Source organism: Ixodes scapularis, unplaced genomic scaffold (assembly GCF_016920785.2).
Source record: "Ixodes scapularis isolate PalLabHiFi unplaced genomic scaffold, ASM1692078v2 PGA_scaffold7__128_contigs__length_106722199, whole genome shotgun sequence".
NCBI classification, from domain to species: Eukaryota; Metazoa; Arthropoda; class Arachnida; order Ixodida; family Ixodidae; genus Ixodes; species Ixodes scapularis.
Genome location: NW_024609882.1, coordinates 67,648,587 through 67,666,506, shown reverse-complemented (window position 1 = coordinate 67,666,506; position 17,920 = coordinate 67,648,587). Strand labels below are relative to the sequence as shown.

The 17,920-nt window shown below is 46.5% G+C and overlaps 1 protein-coding gene across 1 annotated transcript; it reads right to left on the bottom strand.

The window, feature by feature from the left end:
* Positions 1-16,499: 16,499 nt before the first annotated feature.
* On the bottom strand, positions 16,500-17,540 carry LOC121833157 (piggyBac transposable element-derived protein 3-like). The gene has a single exon (XM_042286266.1). It carries the CDS (start codon positions 17,538-17,540, stop codon positions 16,500-16,502), a length of 1,041 nt encoding a protein of 346 aa, XP_042142200.1.
* Between the last annotated feature and the right edge of the window lie 380 nt (positions 17,541-17,920).

Below are 17,920 nucleotides of genomic sequence, written 5' to 3'. Positions count from 1 at the left end.
GCGTCGCGGTCGCGACGACCCACGGACGTGTATTTTTCTACCTGCGCATCTGACGCGTCCCGACTTCAAGCAGCAAAAAAAAATTAAGAAGTACTTGAAACAGACCACGACGAACAAGAACGCTGGATCCACAAACACCCAGGAAAAGCTCCAACGGCCTCGATTCCACCGAACGCGACCAAACGAGCTGGGCAGTTAGGCCTAGCAGGCGCTCCGCCACTCGGCGACCGTCTACCCACGACCGGCTGGCGTGCTGAATAGAATATGCCCGCACGACCCTTGTGAACCCTTCCCGTATTATACTTTGATCGCTGACCTCAATTTTAGATTAAGAGGTCAATTTCTTCCTCTTGTTATCTCCTTGCTTCCCGAGGCAACGGTGACTCTCGCCGGTGAAAAAGCGGTGAATCTCCGACAGACGCAGAAAAGGTAAAGCAGCCATCGCTTTGACTAGCAGACGTAAAGGAGACGACGTTAACTGCGCCAACCCGCCGACGCCGTTAAAGAGTGAGGGGTCCCGCGGCACACGAATGGAGGGAAAAAGTATTTGGGAGGGAACTTGCGGACACTAACACGCTCACTCTCGGTTCTAAGCAAACAAACCTCGGCGCCCCGGGACACCTCGCCAGTGAGTCCTTTGACTTCCCTCCTTGATGCGCGTCTGCTAGTTTTAGACAAAAACAACGTACCGCTCGAGTTATTTCGTCTGCCCTCTCTTAAAGGTGAAGTCGAGTTCGCTCCGAAAGTCGCAGGAAAGGTAAGACAGGCGCAGGCGACGTTGCGAGCAGACGACGTTGCAAAGGAGCAGACGATGCTGAGATAGGGGGACGCGATCAGCCAATCAGGGCTCGGCGTTCTGACGTGGCCGCTACTTCCTTTATCATGCGCAGAAGACGAAAATGAGTTCACTTGCGAGGCGTATTCTCGAAAAAGAAACTGTAAGAGTCTGGCACCTAGCATTGTTGGTGGTGCCATTAGAAAATAAAGTACAATTTTTTTTAATGCCTAGGTATTACGTGCGAAGAGTAGGGTCACGCAAATATGAATTTTTGGGTGGTAGTTTCAATTAATTCGCTATTAGATATTGTCTTCAAAATGAACTGTGATATTCATACTTTTCGAAGTGTTGATCGCGGCGGGTTAGCCGCCTTAAAGCGTCTACCTTTTTTGTGGTTTCCACGTCTCTTGGGGTTCGGGCAAGCCGGCGGGCACGGAGAGAGTAACTATATATCAGTCCGTCATATTTTAACCGGACGACACGGAAACCTCCTCCAACTACGAGGGCGACCCGCGGTGCCGAAAGCGCGTGATATGTGACGTCTTTGGTCCTGGGCTTACTACTAGTCGGTGCCGCTAAAAGCTTTTTATTTTTTAGTCGAAATACATAATATAAGTGTCGCGAACCGTTTCAATTATTTATGAAAGTAGTTTTTGTTCAGTATTTTAGATCAGAAAAACAAATGCAGTTTATAAAGTACGGAAACAAGAAATGACCCGTCGACATACCCGCCACCAAGCGGCGGAAAAAACGGCGCATACTAGAAAGGGGTAGTGGGATGAGGCACCGAGGGACGGCGAGCGTAGAAAGAGAGGATCCGACCGGTTCCGTGCGCTCCGCAAGCCTCCGGCGCGGGTTTGGCTGGCGATTTGGCCATTTGGCGGTATGGCAGCGCGAAGTGGCTCCTGTTTTGAACTGATCTTTATCCCGTGTTTGGATCGTTTGTGGCCAATGAAGTGTTTTGCCGAATTAGTCTGTAATCACGCAGCAAATGCGGTGCGAGCCGCTCTGGCCGCCCGCTTCATACAGCCTATCCAACACATGCGTAAGTGGCGCCCTCTCGAGCCGTCGACACGGAGTGCGGCAGCCGTGAGCGCTCCATGAGCTCACTATCCCTCCTCTAGTTCACGGCCACTCAAGCCAAGACTTACGACGTCATAAGGGACGCTATTTTTTGCTTGTATTTCTAATTTTAATTTGCCTATAACTTTTAAAATAAAGCGAAATTCGAGAGAAAAAAAGTTTCATTAGGTTACTACGTTCAGTGCGCTCAGGTTCGGTGCAAATTAAAAACCAGTCAAAAAGTAGTTGGAGGGCCCCTTAAAGGCGGACCAGCAGAAATATTCTACCGCCTGGCGGAAAGTCCTCCTCGCCCTCTTTCTTTCTTGTATTGTAGCACGGCGAGGCGAGGGGAAAGGTCCCCTTTTGCGCCGGCTTCTTCTGAGAGGATAAGCCGAGAAAATCCCCATTTTGAGCGACGGGCGATGGGCGCGGCAGCAGCGACCTCGTGACTTAGAGGTAGCTTCAGATCCTATCGCGTAATCTGCTCCATTTTGTGGCGCTCACCAAGCCTAGCTTCTCGGGTGTAGGTTTTACGGAGCTGCAATCACCGAATTTCAGTGTCGAAGGTCTTTGGTTTAGCCTGTGGCAAAATAGACACATACTTGAGAGCTGCGATGCATCCCCGCACCCATTGAAGGAACGTGTCATGGATACTTTTGGTTCATCAAGGAGCTCAAAAGACATGCGCGATAAGTGGTGACTTGAATATGTAAGGATGACTTACATCTTCACAAAACATTCCATCTTTAAAAAAACGGCTTATCACGCTCAAACCTGCCTCAAATTGGGATCGATGGAAAAGAAAACGATGCACCAGGCGCGGGAATCTTCTGGAAGTTCTTTGTTTTCTAGCAGCCAGCACAAATTATTGGAGAACTTTAGCAGACTATGTTTTCAGGCCACATATATTTAGCGGAAGCTCGCGCTGCCACTTCGATGCATTCTCTGAAGCACGCGCCTGAAGTGGCAGCGGGCCTTTGAAAACGATTTACTAAAATGCCCTGTTGTGTGCCTAACTCGCGGAACATGATGGCCAGCAAAATGTATGAAATTCATATTTACACATTCCCAACAACCACCTGAGGTGAGAGGGCATCAAGGGTGGATGTCAATTTTAGAAAGTTTTAGCGGGTCACTTTTAGCCACTTAGATAACCGTACGGTCCGTACCCCAGAACGAAATGTAAGCTAGATTCGCTCTTTACATTCTTTATCGAGTGTGGCTATGGAGCGGAAAAGACACTATTAAAACCCTTTTTGGCGAGTCCAACGTGTCGTGTTATGGTTCAACGTTGCTTGTATCGGTACCATAGCACGGGCCGCCACTTCGAAGTATTTGTGTGTCTCAAAGAAACTAAAGCAAAAGCAGACAATTTTTTTTTAACGTGACACAGAATTGTATTTATCATTGTAAAAAACTTTTAGGTACCCTACGCCACGCAGTTAGCACAAACAAACAATCGCCGGTGTTTCCCACTTTTTTTTTTCTTGTTAGAACTGAATGATGTTTAGGAAACTGTTAATGCGAGTATCCCAGCTAAGCGGTAGAGTTTAGTGCGAGTCGATACATTGCTGGGGAAAATAGCAAAAAGCGCCGATGTCGTGTTTGAGCTAACAGTGTCGCGTAATGTGCGCATACCGCTGCACAATCAATGCTAACGGAGTGAGAGAGAGAGAGAGAGAAAACGTTTATTGAAACAACAGGAACGGGGTAGGGGAGAAAAGAGTTAGGAGCTGTGGGCGGCCATCCTATTCCGGTAGGCCGCGTGCCGCGGCTGCCATCCTCGCCCGAGAGATCAGGGCCTCCTGGTCTTCGAGCTGGCAGCTCTGCAACACGCACTCCCACTGCTCAAGGGTAGGGGATCTGGGTGGTGGAGGGTTGGTGGGGCACGTCCAGACGAGATGAGCTGTGGTGCTGGGCTCATCGCATTGGGGGCAGTTCAGTGGGTAGTTAGCAGGAGAGATGTGGTGGAGATGGAGGTGATTGTAATACGTGTTGGTTTGAAGTCGGCGCCAGATGCGGGCGTCAGCGGTGTGTGAATCAGTAAATTTAGTGGCCCCCAAAGAAGTGGTGTCATTTTGTTTTATTTTTATGGTTGAAAAGTTGTTATTTTTAAACAAGCAATTCGGTAAAAAGAGTGCTTCCGTTGGGCACCAACTTACGAGGCATCAATTTGTTCTACAGGAAATTCTGCATGGCCCTTGCGTAAAAATGTCAATATTGTGTTCGTGCTAGCTGTGTCACGCACAGTAAGAAGACCAGTTCATTGCTCGAACATTTAAACAAGGCCTTTCTTACGTTTTCTTACGCCAAATAGACGTTTTGCGAGTACGCTCCATTACTGGTGGTTCATAAAATAACCTACGTTGTTTATTTAGAGGAAGGAAGTGGTGGTGAGGGGGGGGGGGGGGGGGCGGATTCAATTTAAAAGACGACTCAGGGAACCTCGTACTTTGTAAATATTTCGCTCAACCTACAATTCTGAGCTAATTAAATCACTTTTGCTTTGACTGTTTTAGAACTTGTTAACAGTCGCGCTAAAGGCCAAGATGAGCGAGAAGTCAGACGCCAATGTTTATTTGAGCAAGAAGCTTATATATGCGAGATAGAACTGAAAAAAACGTACGAGTGTAACCGTAGCTATCTCCGACCAAGCCTGAACCTCACTTTTTCGCCATTTTATAGAAAGTCGTTTTATCGAATGAACGGACATTTCATCGAACGCCGTTTCATCGAATCGCTAAGGGCCGTTTCATCGAATTCCTCTGTTATGGCTCTGTACCGAGTTTTGGGGCATAACAGTGCTTTATAGATGTTTCACCTTGCATTTGTTAAGACTAAGGTAGTCGCTTGTGAAATTGTTTTGAAGGTGGTGTCAAATTACTAAAGATAAAAGCAATTGGCATAAAAAGAAATAAAAATAATTGGGTATGCGACTTACTGAAAATCTTTACTCATATACATATATGACTGAAACCACGACGCTGCAAATAAAGGGCAGACACTTAGAACACTTTTAAGTGTCCGTGCTTTCTGTTTTTGCCTCATTTTTAATTGTTTTATGTGACATGGAGAGGGGTCATTGTTTCATGGAGGCTTCTTCTCGAAGCAGGAAATGTTCACGATGGAACTTATCTCGTCACTGCACCCAGTGATATAAAAACAGAAAAAAAAAGAAAAAAAAAGGAGAGAATTAGATGAAGGTGTGTATAAAAATTAAAGTAAATTCCTAAATATTACACACTGTAACGTTGTTCGATGAAAAGGCGTTTGAGGAAACGGCTTCTTTCAAACGGCGTTCGAGGAAACGGCGTTCGATGAAACGGTGTTCGACGAAACGGCTTCGATGAAACGGCTTTGATGAAACGGCGTTCGATGAAATGGCGTTCGATGAAATGTACGGACGCACTTATAGCGGTACGCGTGCATTACGTGGCACTTTTAGCCCGAACGCGACATCGGCGCTATTTACTCTTTCTGCCCAGCAACATGTATTGTCTAGCACTGAGCTCTGCCACTTAGGTTGGATAGTTGCATTGACAGTTTTCTAAACATAATTTATTTCTAAAAAACAAAATTAGAAAGACCGGCAATAGTTTGTCCGTGCTGTGTGGCAGTATACCTAAAATGTGTTTGCAAAGACAAATTACAAACGCGTATCATGTTAAAAAAAAATCGGCTACATTTTATTTATTTATTTTTTATTTTTAATGCCTCAATAATACTTTAAAGTGGCAGCACGTTCTATAGCACCGATTTAAGCAACGTTGAACTATAACACCAGACGCTTCGATAGCTGCACTCGATCAAGAATGCTCACAGAAAGGTTATAGCCTATATATTGTCGTAGGGTGCGGTTATCCAAGAGCTAAAGACGATCCACTAAAACTTTTTAGTATCGACACACACCATTGCTGTCTCCTCACCTCATGTGGTTGCTGGGATGCGTAAATATAAATGTCACGTACATTCGTTGGCCATCATATTGTGTAAGTTACGCACATAATATTTGTGCTCGTTGCTAGAAAACAAAGACCTTCTAAAAGATGCCCGCGCCTGGTACATCGCTTTCTTTTCCATCAATCTTAATTTGAGGCAGTTTTGAGCGCGATAAGCCGTTTTTTTTTAAGATGGAATGTTTTGTAAAGATGTAAGTCATCCTTACATAATCAAGTCACCACTTCTCGCGCATGTCTTTTGAGCTCCTTGATCAACCGATAATATCTATGAAACGTTCCTTCAATGGGTGCGGGGATGCATCGCAGCTCTCAAGTATGTGTTTATTTTGCCACGGGCAAAACCAAAGACCTTCGACAGCTGAAATTCGGTGAGTGCGCGGGCGCAGCCTTGCAGCTCCGCAAAAACCTACACCCGAGGGGCTAGGCTTGGTGAGCGCCGAAAAATGGGGCAGATTACGCGATAGGATCTGAAGCTACCTGTAAGTCACGAGGTCGCTGCTGCCGCGCCCATCGCCCGTCACTCAGCATGCAGATTTTCTCGGCTTATCCTCTCAGAAAAAGCCGGCGCAAAAGGGGACCTTTCCCCTCGCCTCGCCGTGCTACAATACACGAAAAAAAGAGCGCGAGGAGGAATTTCCGCCAGGCGGAAGAATATTTCTGCTGGTCCGCCTTTAAGGGAAAACATGGCCTAAGAGGGTCAACTTTTGAACCGTTCCCTCAAATTGATTTAAACTTTCAGGGTGAATTAAACCGCATTAGGATTGATTACGTCTGAAAGTTCAGTCTTGCAGGCCAATTCTATAACATACTATGCTTAAGAAGCTCCAGAAAAAAGTTACTTCATTATTAAATGTATTAAAAAATAATTGCAATCCCCAATATATTTGGTTTAATGTGAAGTAGAATACCCATAGTGCAAGTAAAGGTAAAAATTAATTGTAGAAAATTCAGTTCTAGAGAAAAACGATAACAACCAAAAAAAAAAAAGCAAAAGATTTTAACGAATTTCTGCGTTTTAAAATATTCAGCTTTTATCATGAAGAGTTTAGCTCTTTCAGATCATTAGTACCTTAACTTGTTCCTCAGGGCATTTCACTCCAGGACACCACTGAATGATATGTTTACACTTTCAAAATGTCAGATGATACATTTCCTCATACCACATTTCCTCCGAGAAAGTAAAACTGAGAAAAATGATATTAAAGTTTCAACTTCAGGTTTCTTTTTTTTTTTCTGTGAGTCCAAGGTAGGCGAAATTCATTCGGAGCATTGTTAGCACCTTCCTCTATGAGACTTCGTTGTTCGCCTGGCAATGGCTACCAGTTTGTGTCGTTTGTGGGTAAGCTAACTTTTGTAGCAGGCATTCATTGACAGGTAAACTGGCAAGAACTAAGCGGCAAATCATATTAAGGAAGTGCAGCAAAGCAAGAATATGAACTGAAGTAGAAGGTACTGTGAAAGGGTGTTATTGAAGATGGCACAATATCACGTCACTAGGCAGGACCAATCAAAAACCTTTTTTTGGGGGTTTCAACCAATTAAGATTGCTCATAGCAAATCTTCCGGATTTTTTTCTGTCTGGATGTATAGAGTTCTCCTGGCCATTGATACTTTTAAACGTGGAAAGTTTCTACGGGCTCTTCTAATCAGGGTGAGATGTTCTGGCTGTGTTAAACGAGTATGAAGCAGCACTAAATAAAAAGGGCAAAAAACTTGCTCCCTGCTGACTCGGAGGGCTGCCGACATGTCGAAAATAATTTATTGCGAGATAAATCCTGCATGTTTATAAATGAAAGTTTCTGAAACCATTGTTTGGAAGTTCATAAACATGAGCACATCATTAAAAAAAAAAAAACTTTTTTTCTGAAAAATCTGAATTCCAAGGCCATACCCTCCTTAGTGGGCTTCTCCTCAAGCAATGGTGCACTGCGAAAAAGCAGTACCCGCGTAGTTGACACCGCAATCTCGCTACTCGCTTCATCGCAGCGGAGCCGCGTGTTTATGCGGAAAGCACACCTTCAAAGTGGTCTGTCTGGTGCCCGCAAGCGTCTGGTGCATTAAAAAGAATGGAAACGTGATTTTTGATATTTACATTGCAGTAAAATCTTCAAAATTTAACTGTGGCTATTATGCAAGAGTATATGTTAGGCAGCGATGTTCTAACAACCTGTGTTCCTTATGTGTGCTTGTTCCTTTTTTTAATTCAGAATTGAACATAACATTTGCATATAGCAAGAAGATTTATAAATCAACTTAGGTTTAATTTTATGTGATATCTCAGAACTTGCCATCCCAATGTAGGTATTAAACTTCCTGAAGCCACAGTCTATGACTATAGTTAGATTACATTTAACAAAGCTCATAAGCGGGCAATTAGAAGCTTGGGAACAAACTTTGCAAGTTCAGCTAAATTTTTGTTTAACCATTGTGTAACAGTAGTGAAAGGTGCAGCAACTATTCAATATGCAATTAAAAATATTCGACCAAAAAAACTATTCACTTTGAATTTGCTTCGATTCCGATATCCATTATTTGAACATGCCTAGCAAAGAGCTATCTGTTTTTGTGCGAACGGTGCTCACATCGATCGTGATGAATTGCTAGCGTTATTTATTGTGATCGATTAGAGTTCATAGAGCAGCTAAGCATTGTGATCGGTTAGGGTTGATAGAGCAGCTAAGCTCCGCTTAGCTTCTCTATTAACAGTGGCAGGTGAAATACGATCAAGAGCAGCGTGATACAAACCCTACAAAGTAGCCAAAAACATTTTTTACATCATACACAGACACCTGCAAAATTACTGCGATATGTTTGTTCAGTAAATAAATAAATATCTGTAGCGGCCAGGTCCCCTGTAGGTATGACACTTTAAATAGCCTCCCACACTCCTACAACTGCAGTGTTTTCTGCAGGCTAACTTTCCAAGAGGTTGTATAAAATTTTCTTTCATGAAAGCTAAAAAATTGTCTGCTCCAAAACCTGTTTTTCTCTGCTACAAAAGCTGCTCCAATTCACCACAATTATCAGTTCCACCACTGCAGATGGTAGAAAAAAACAACTAGCAAGGTAAGATTGAGACTCAAAAGAAACAAAATATATCGAGCATGCACCTGTGTTACTATAAGTGACAACCTCCTGGCTTATGTTTAAGATAATGTGTGCACAAACTTTAAAGGGATACTTCCACAAAATTTGAAATATACCCGTCGTGTTCAGAAATAGGCTGAACATGATCCACAATATCCGTAAATGACAATCACACGTTTGTATTTTGAGCCTGATGGCTGTATTTTTCGCTATAAACGGCCCACTTTGGCAAGCACTCAGAGAGCAGCCAGCGGAGAGAACGTCACATCCGGTGCAATTGTGACGTAGGCTGTCTTGGGATGAGCAAAGCTGCCGCGAGGCTGATGTCGTCAGGATGCCCTAGCCGTTCCTGCCACCGAAGCGGTGGAAGCACGCCAATGATCTGGCCACCACACATAACTGCAAAGCTGCTTTTGTGTGAATTTTGAGTGACGGGTTAATCTTCTGTAATTTTTTAGAGGAAGAATAGCAACGTCTGGAATACACAAAAGATCCGTTGATCAGCACCCCCTCCGAAGAGCGGGCGCGCACATACTTCAATCTTCACACCATACGCATCGGGGAAGAGAACTATTTCCTGGCCACGTACGTGGCAGATCCTGCAAACACCTCACGCAGCATCATCTTTGATGTGCCAGAATACGATACACCGGAGTACATCAGCCGATACCTAATCGACTACAATCGCGACCCGGCTATTCTCCTTGCCCGCCGGATGGGAAAAACTAACCCGGGCAAATAGTCTTGGACAGCCCGGAGGTGCCCCACTGGGCCAGCTACCACGGGGCCCCCTACCGCTGCGTACTCTTCGAACACAAGACGGAGTCCTGCAATATCTGCTGGAAGATCGGGCATAGGGCAGATGTGTGTCCCTCACCGAGAACCAAAAAGTGCCCACGCTGCGGATTCAGCCCGGATTCAGATCCCGGTCCCGTACTCACTTCAGACCCCGGCCACGATCCCGATCCAGGTCCGAACCGCGCCAGGCCCCTCAAGACGAGCCGCCCCAACGACCAGCGGCCCCCAAACAGGTGAGCTGGGCTAGTGTGGCCTCGGGCCCCCCGGGTGTTCATGCCAGAGACAACGAGCTCGCGGCTCTACGGCAAGAGGTCCGAACCCTGACACAATTAGTCATTGTCGTTCAGAAGGAGAATACAGAATTGCGAAGCCTAATTTAACAGAAAGAGGTTACCACTCCAGTACCCACTCCTATCCCTCTCCCACAACCCGTTGCGGTCGCCATATCCTCGCCTGATAGCGCCGCCCAGCCTACCAAGCGTAGAGTAATCGATACTAATGACGTCCAAATCGTAGACGAATTGCGCCGACTCTCAGAGTCAATGACCGAAATATGTCGCGCTTTCAGTGCCAGACTACAAACCGTAGAGCAAAACGTTCACAGCCGTTTTACGGCAATCAAAATTGTTTCAAAACGCTCCTCCGAATTGGTCCAACTCACCGGTCAAATGGACCAACGTACTCACCAACCTCTCATATCGGGCGGGGTGCTCCAATCCTTGACCACACTACAATCCATACCCTACCTCCAACAGTGCATCCCTGAATATGGCTTTACCTCTCCCCCACCCGCCACGCCTCAGTAGACACCAAACCACTATCTGGCAATGGAACTGCCGCAGCTTCCTACGGAAGCGTCGCAATCTCCAACACTACATACAATCCCTCGAAACACATTCCGATATCATAGCGATTCAGGAAACCCGCGGCCCGGTCAAACTTGCCGGCTACAGAACTTTCCAAAATCCTGACAACAAGAAACCCAATACAACCATCCTCACACGTAGACATCTAACCGCTTCGTACAAAAACCTTGTCGGAATTGACGTCGAGCACGACTTCTTGGAGATCCTTCCCCAGCGGAAAGACGACCCCCGTCTTTATATACTAAGCGTATACAGTCCCCCGTCAGCTCGCAAACACAGATTTGGCGTCTTTTCCCGTTCCCTAAGGGAGTCAGGTCCTCACGGCCTAGTCATAGTGGGAGACGTCAATGCCTCCCACACGGCATGGGGTTACAGGACATGCACTCCCAAGGGTCGGGATATATGGACCCAAGCGCAACAACACCATATCACCATGGTAATCGACCTTCTCCAGCAAACACGAGTAGGTACCAGCGTAACGGTCAACACGACACCGGACCTAACGTTCACACATAACACAGCCCTCTTAAACTGGCGAAATCTCAGAGAACCGCTAGGTAGTGACCACTACCTACTAGAAACCACGGTATGGGGGTGCCTTGGGAAATCCCGTCACAACCGCCTTCGCATTACTAAGTGGGGCGACATTAGGGCCAGTAGAGATCGAGGCATCTGCAACCGAAACCATTACCAACCTAGAACAGTGGATCTTCACTCTCCTGACCGACATTCAACTGAACACCACAGACATCCCAGACGAAGCCCACTTAGAGGCAATAGACGCCCGCCTCCTTCATCTCTGGGAGGCGAGGTCCAGCCTACATAAGCGATGGAAAACCCAGCGGCACAACCGCAAGTTACGCCGCAAAATAGCTTACTTAGAGCAACTGAACAATATTCCCTGCAGTTACTAGCCCAACAATGGGGCCAGATAGGCGACAAGATGCAAGGGCAATTGGGGCTTAAGCGCACATAGCTTCTGCTTCGTCACCTCCTTGATCCTACCTCAAGCAAGCGCACCAGCGGCCAGGAACTGAGGACGAACTTCTCCAGGAACTCCAATCTCGATACATAGGCGTCCCCCGGACTACTTCCTTGCCCCCGTATCCTGGGTCCAGTAACCCCCTCCTGGATTCGGACATCACGGTCCCCGAGGTTCGTGCGGCTTTGCTTCAGCTCCATATCAACATGGCCGATGTTTTTCCACATCCTAGGGGAGTTCGACGATACCGATGGAGAAACCGGACAAGACGAGTCTGAAGGGATCCCACGCAGTTTTTTACCAGCCCTTGCCTGATGGTACAAACTGCCCGCTCGGCCAGCCCGTTCGACTGGTGGTGGTAGGGTGCCGTTGTCAGGTGGATGATGACGTGCTCCATCACCTTCCCGGCGCGAGACGCGAGCGAGATCGGCCGGAGGTTTTCTAAGGCGAGGGTCTTACCCGGCTTCGAGATAAAGATAATTTGTGCGGTTTTCCAGTCGGGAAGGGGGGGGGGGGGGAGATTGCCTGTTCTCTAGCATTCGTTCATGTATTTCGTGAGGGCTTCTATGGATAGGTCATCCAGGTTGCGAAGAATCTTGTTTGTGATTTGGTCGGTGCCGGGCGTCGAGTTGACCGACCAAATCACAAACAAGATTCTTCGCAACCTGGATGACCTATCCATAGAAGCCCTCACGAAATACATGAACGAATGCTAGAGAACAAGCAATCTCCCCCCCCCCCCCCCCCCCTTCCCGACTGGAAAACCGCAAAAATTATCTTTATCTCGAAGCCGGGTAAGACCCTCGCCTTAGAAAACCTCCGGCCGATCTCGCTCGCGTCTTGCGCCGGGAAGGTGATGGAGCACGTCATCATCCACCTGACAACGGCACCCTACCACCACCAGTCGAACGGGCTGGCCGAGCGGGCCGTTTGTACCATCAGGCAAGGGCTGGTAAAAAACTGCGTGGGATCCCTTCAGACTCGTCTTGTCCGGTTTCTCCATCGGTATCGTCGAACTCCCCTAGGATGTGGAAAAACATCGGCCATGTTGTTACTCGGATACGAAATCCGCTCGTGCCTGGTACCTCCTTCGCCGTTCTGGGCCGAGGTACAACAACGAACTTTTCAGAAAGGGCAGTCGGTGTGGAGCCGAAATTACGGAAAAGGTACAAATAGGAACATCACCAATTGAAAAACCGAATTGTCCCCACGGAGCATGCGACTACAGTGGAAGTTCTCCCCGGTCCTGGAGGGATCAACGGCCCCTACTGGCGACCCCCGCGAAGAGGATCTGGTCACAGAGCCTTCAAGGACCCCCGTGGATGACACCGTCGTAACCATCACCACTCAGCCAACGAGCCCACAGAGGCGTTCCACTAGAAGACGGAAGCCACCGGACCGTTACCCACCTTACAGATGGAGGAGTGCTGTGACAGACAGTGACGCTGCTATTATCTTATCCTAATCTACTTGCCCTCCTTTTTGTTCTGTTCTTTCTTTTGCTCATTAAGACACTAGCTCATAAAAAGAGGCAGAGCCCTTGAATAAACGTTCAGTCTGTCGCCTCTTTCAGAAGAGGCGGAAGTGTTGGCCATTGCTCTGGCGATGACCAAGACCTCCGCCACCACAATCGTAACAGCTGTCCGTAATTTCATGAAGGGGCAAGTTTTCCCCTACACCCTACGCCGTCTCACTAAACACCCTCCTCACTATTCCGTCTACCTCATCTGGACCCTTGCGCACTCCTCCCTTCCTGGCAACGAGGCCTCCCACACTTCCGCCCGAGAACTCACCAACCGGGCTGGGGACCCCGCACCTCCTGGGATGGAGTTTCGCACGGCCCGGGACCGATTCGTCACTTTTCACGAGATCACTTACCATTATCGACTAAGGCGGCGCATCTACCCTCTCCCACACTCTTCCTTACCTCGAGCTCAAGCCACTACGTGGCAACAGCTCCAAACCAACTCATACCCCAATCCAGTCCTTTACTCCCATATACAACCAGGCCTCTTCACCCCCTCTTGTGCGCTATGCCATGGGAGGGCAGACCTAACCCATATCATTTGGAACTGCCCGAATGACCCTTGGTCCGATGGGCCTGGCATTGCTACCCTGGGCAATGGGAGGCCACCCTGCTCAGCTAGGACCCGGTCCTTCAGGACAGGGTTACACAACGGGCTGAGTGGGTCGCTGGGGTCCACGGACTCCTAGCCACAAGGTGGGGATAAGCTCCCTATCCTGCCTGCTCAACAATCACCCTAAGACAAACAAAGTTTTTCCTCCTCCTCCTCCTCTAGGCAGGGGGACCTCGAGGATGTCTTTAGGAGCTAACTTTTTGTTTGTCCTGCTCCGAGCAAAACGGTGATCAGTTCTCTCTGGCTTCTGCCGTGCGGCAATTTTGTGGGAACCTCCCAGGCGTCCCGTTCTGAAATGAACGAGGAACTTTTGCATCCCACGACCCGACTTGAGGTCTCGGACACTGCGTTCAATGAAGACCGGCTCCGCCCCGGGCCCTAACGGCTTGCCCACGGAATTTTATTACAGCCTCTTGGGCGTTCTGGAGAACGCGCTTGCCAATACGGTTTTCAAGAAAAAAAAGTCAACAGAAATGGCGCTACTTAGTATCATGGAAAAATTAATCAATAATTTTGAAAATAAACTGTTTACCCCTGGAATATTTCTAGGCTTTAGAAAAGTGTTTGATTCCTGTAGGCATGATATATTGTTTTATAAACTACCGTTTTATGGAATTCGAGGTGTTGCTTTAGATTTGGTACGTAGTTACTTATCTTGTCGGTCACAATATACGTGTTTTAATGGATACCGGTCCAAGCCAGAACTAATTTCGCATGGGGTTGCACAGGGGTCGGATAGGAGGGGGAGGGGAGGAGTATGGGGAGGAGTACGAGGGGGAGGGGAGGGGAAGGAGGAGAAAGGAGAAGGACGAGGGGGAGGGGAGGAGGAGGAGGGAGGTGGAGGAGGGAGGTGGAGGAGATGAGAAGGGAAAAGGAGAGGGTACGGATAAGGAGGAGGGGTGTATATTACCCTCAGTACCCTCCCCTCCTCCTCAAGTGCTACGCTCTAATTCGGCTTTACAGAAAGTTGTGAACGACTTTCATTTATGTTTTTTATTTTTTTATTTATATTAATGATATTGTACATATACCAAACACTCCTGAAATAGTTTTGTATGCCGATGATACAAGCTTATTTTTTTTCTGGTCCATTTTTACGTGATCTAGAAATTACTGCTAACACGTGGCTCAACGAGTTATCGGACTGGCTTGTCTTTAATCAACTTCAGTTAAATGTTACGAAAACGAAACATATAGTTTTTAAGCCACGAAGCACACTTGACGATTGTGAAATTCTTTTAAAATTCCAAGACTCTGTGATCGAGCATGTCAACGTTTATAAAGTTTTCGGAGTTCTTTTTGAAGAAAATGTAAGCAGCTGAACACCTCATATAAATAAAATGCATGCAAGCATCTCGATATATATTGGTATTTTATAAAAAAATTAGATTGCTTTTTTCATGCTGGTTAAAACGTCAGTTGTACTATACTTTGGCGTACTCTCATCTCCATTACTGTTTATTAGTTTGGAGTTCAACAACTAAAATAAATATTAATAAGCTTCTCCTTTTGCAAAAAAAGAAAAAGCAATACGTTGTATAGGAAACCTTCAGCTTACTGAGCACACAGCACAGTTCTTTTTTAAACACTGTTTACTTCCATTAATCAGCTATTCCTTCTTAAACTTTCAATGCATATCTAAAACGAAATAATGAGTGTTCCCGCCCGTTTTTTCGGCGTACTTCTTCCTAGTAATACACGATACAATCTTCGACACGGCTCCTATAGAGTACCTTGGTCTAGGACGACTTATTGACATCCCCAATTAGCATACTTGATACCTGATTTTTTTAAATAAACATCCAACCGTTAGGCAAATAATCTCAGATTGTGCATCAAAACGCAGCTTTAAAATTAGTATAAAGCGGTACCTTCTGTCATGTCACATTGAGTACATACTTTTAGATTGTACTTTCATTGCGTATGAGATGTATTATCTGGTTCATTTATTTACAAAGTGTTAAAAGTGCACTAACAATTGTATAAGCTCTGTACAAAATATGCTGCGTTGATTGTTGTTGATGTGCTATTGTATCTTGTACTTTAATGTTTCCTGTTTTTGTTTTTGCCTGCTGAGCATTGTAGACGGGTGATAGGGCCACGTCAGGCACAGATAATCTGACTTTTGCCCCCATAACCCTAGACCTAGCGTCTAAATAAAACCAATTCAAATTCAATTAATGTTATTAAAACGGGTCATGAAACGATGTCGGGTTGGAATGTTCATGACATTTCAGAAGCGTACTGGTCCTAGTCTGGCCCAGGTATACTCGCACAGACCGCCACTAATTCAGAAGCTCCTTTTAGACCCTTTGATGCCCAAAACTTTACTTTAAGTCCTGCACACCTACAAACTTTGGTACAGATTTAGAACAGACAAAAAAACAAAAACCTGGTCTCAGAAAAAAATTACCTTTATTTGTGAACACATAATGAGATGTTGCTCCTGAGCAACGTTGGGCATCTGCGGCACTACTTCACGTGAAATGAGTGAAAACAGTTGCGACTTGGGAGAAGGCACAGGTGCATCTCGCATTTTGCACAGTACAGGAACGTGTAACCAGTTTTGCAGTATTTGCACCTGCTATTCTTTTCAGTGTACTGAGGCCAGTGGTGCGTTCCATTATACCTCACATCATCTGACGGTCTTGGCTTTAGTGGCCGAGCGATCTTGCTTGGAGGTGCGTTTTCATTTTCCACTGTGTCTGACCTTCTCTTCAAAGGCTTGGCCTTCACGTGTGCCAGGGCTTGTGCGATTTGAGCACGGAAAGCGAGCAGAGAGAGCCTTCTTTTTATCCAGAGTTGCGTGCAGCGTCGCTTGTACAGTAATCAACCATTTACAATAGACACGTCAATGATCCAATAGAATATGCGTATGTACCACTTTTTTAATTTGTGATCTGTGCGGTACAGCTCAATGAGCATGTCTGCCAAGTCGACGCCGCCCATAAAAGTGTTATACTCCTTGACAGCAAGAGGGCGTAAGACGTCAACCATGCATTTGTCTTTGCTGTTCCACCGCTTGCACGTGTCGGTTGGGTGGACTCCAGCATAACTGGACACTAGTGTCACGCAATTGTTGTCAAACCACTTTATCACTTCGTTCTCCGTTTTTTCATCCATTCGGAAGTCCACAGAGCCTCTTCCCTGCGCTTTCAGGGCGGCGTCAGAAGAAAGAGGACATTTTTCTGTTCGGTCTGCTCTCACGGTCCCTATGCAATGGAACCCTTTAGTCTTCAGTTCATCGACGAGGCGAAGACTGGTAAACCAGTTGTCAAAGAACAACTTGTGGTTTACGTGTTGTGGCAAAGTTTTCGCCAGATCGATGACGATATCCCCCGAGATGCCGAACCCATTATCCGAAGCTGTTCCTTTTCCTTCGTAGATTATTAAGTCGTGCATGATTCCAGAAGAACTCGCTCTCGTGAATACTTTGTATCCCCACTTGTGGGGTTTTGACTTGAGATATTGCTTGAGGTGCGATCTCCCCTTGAAGGGGATGATCTGCTCATCAATATTTTGTCGTTCATCTGGGGCCACCTTGCTCATGTTTTTTCTCAGCTCATCGAGTAGCGGGCGCACTTTGAAAAGGCAGTCGTAACTGTCTGTGCCTTGTGGCAGCGCCTGGAGGTTGTCATTCATGTGCAGGCACTGATGAATTGCCTCGAATCGGTTCCTCGACATCAAATCCGCTACCGGCGCAAAACGCGTTCCAGACTGCCAGAACATCCGGAAATGTGGCATGCGGACTATTCCCGAGATGACCAAGATTGACAGATACTTTCGCATCTCTTCATGAGTCACACTGATGCAGTTGCCATTTCTTTGTGTCGAATACAGATTTGCTTGATAGCGAAGCGCGTCTATCATTTCATTGTCAAAAAACGAAGAAAAGTACTCAAATGGACTGAGCACATCTTCGGGCGTTTCTGACAGTTTGACTTTCCAGCTGCAATCCTCAATAGCCAAGTCCTTCTTTTTCCAAATCCTTGAAAACTTTTTTTGTTTCGTTTTCTTCCCGTTACTTGAATTAGCGGAAGGTTTGTGCGGTAGCTCTCCTGACAGACCGCTTGATGTATAGTTGCTTTTGACATGTGGTGCCTTGTGGTCGCCAAGACTGGCTTCCCTCGTTGTATTCTTCTGTCCAGAAGTAGCAGAAGTATGCGCCGACATTTCAGAACATCCGCTCGGCACGTCGTTGCTCTGAACTTGTGGCTCCTCGAGGTCGCGAAGGTTGGTCGCAATTTCAA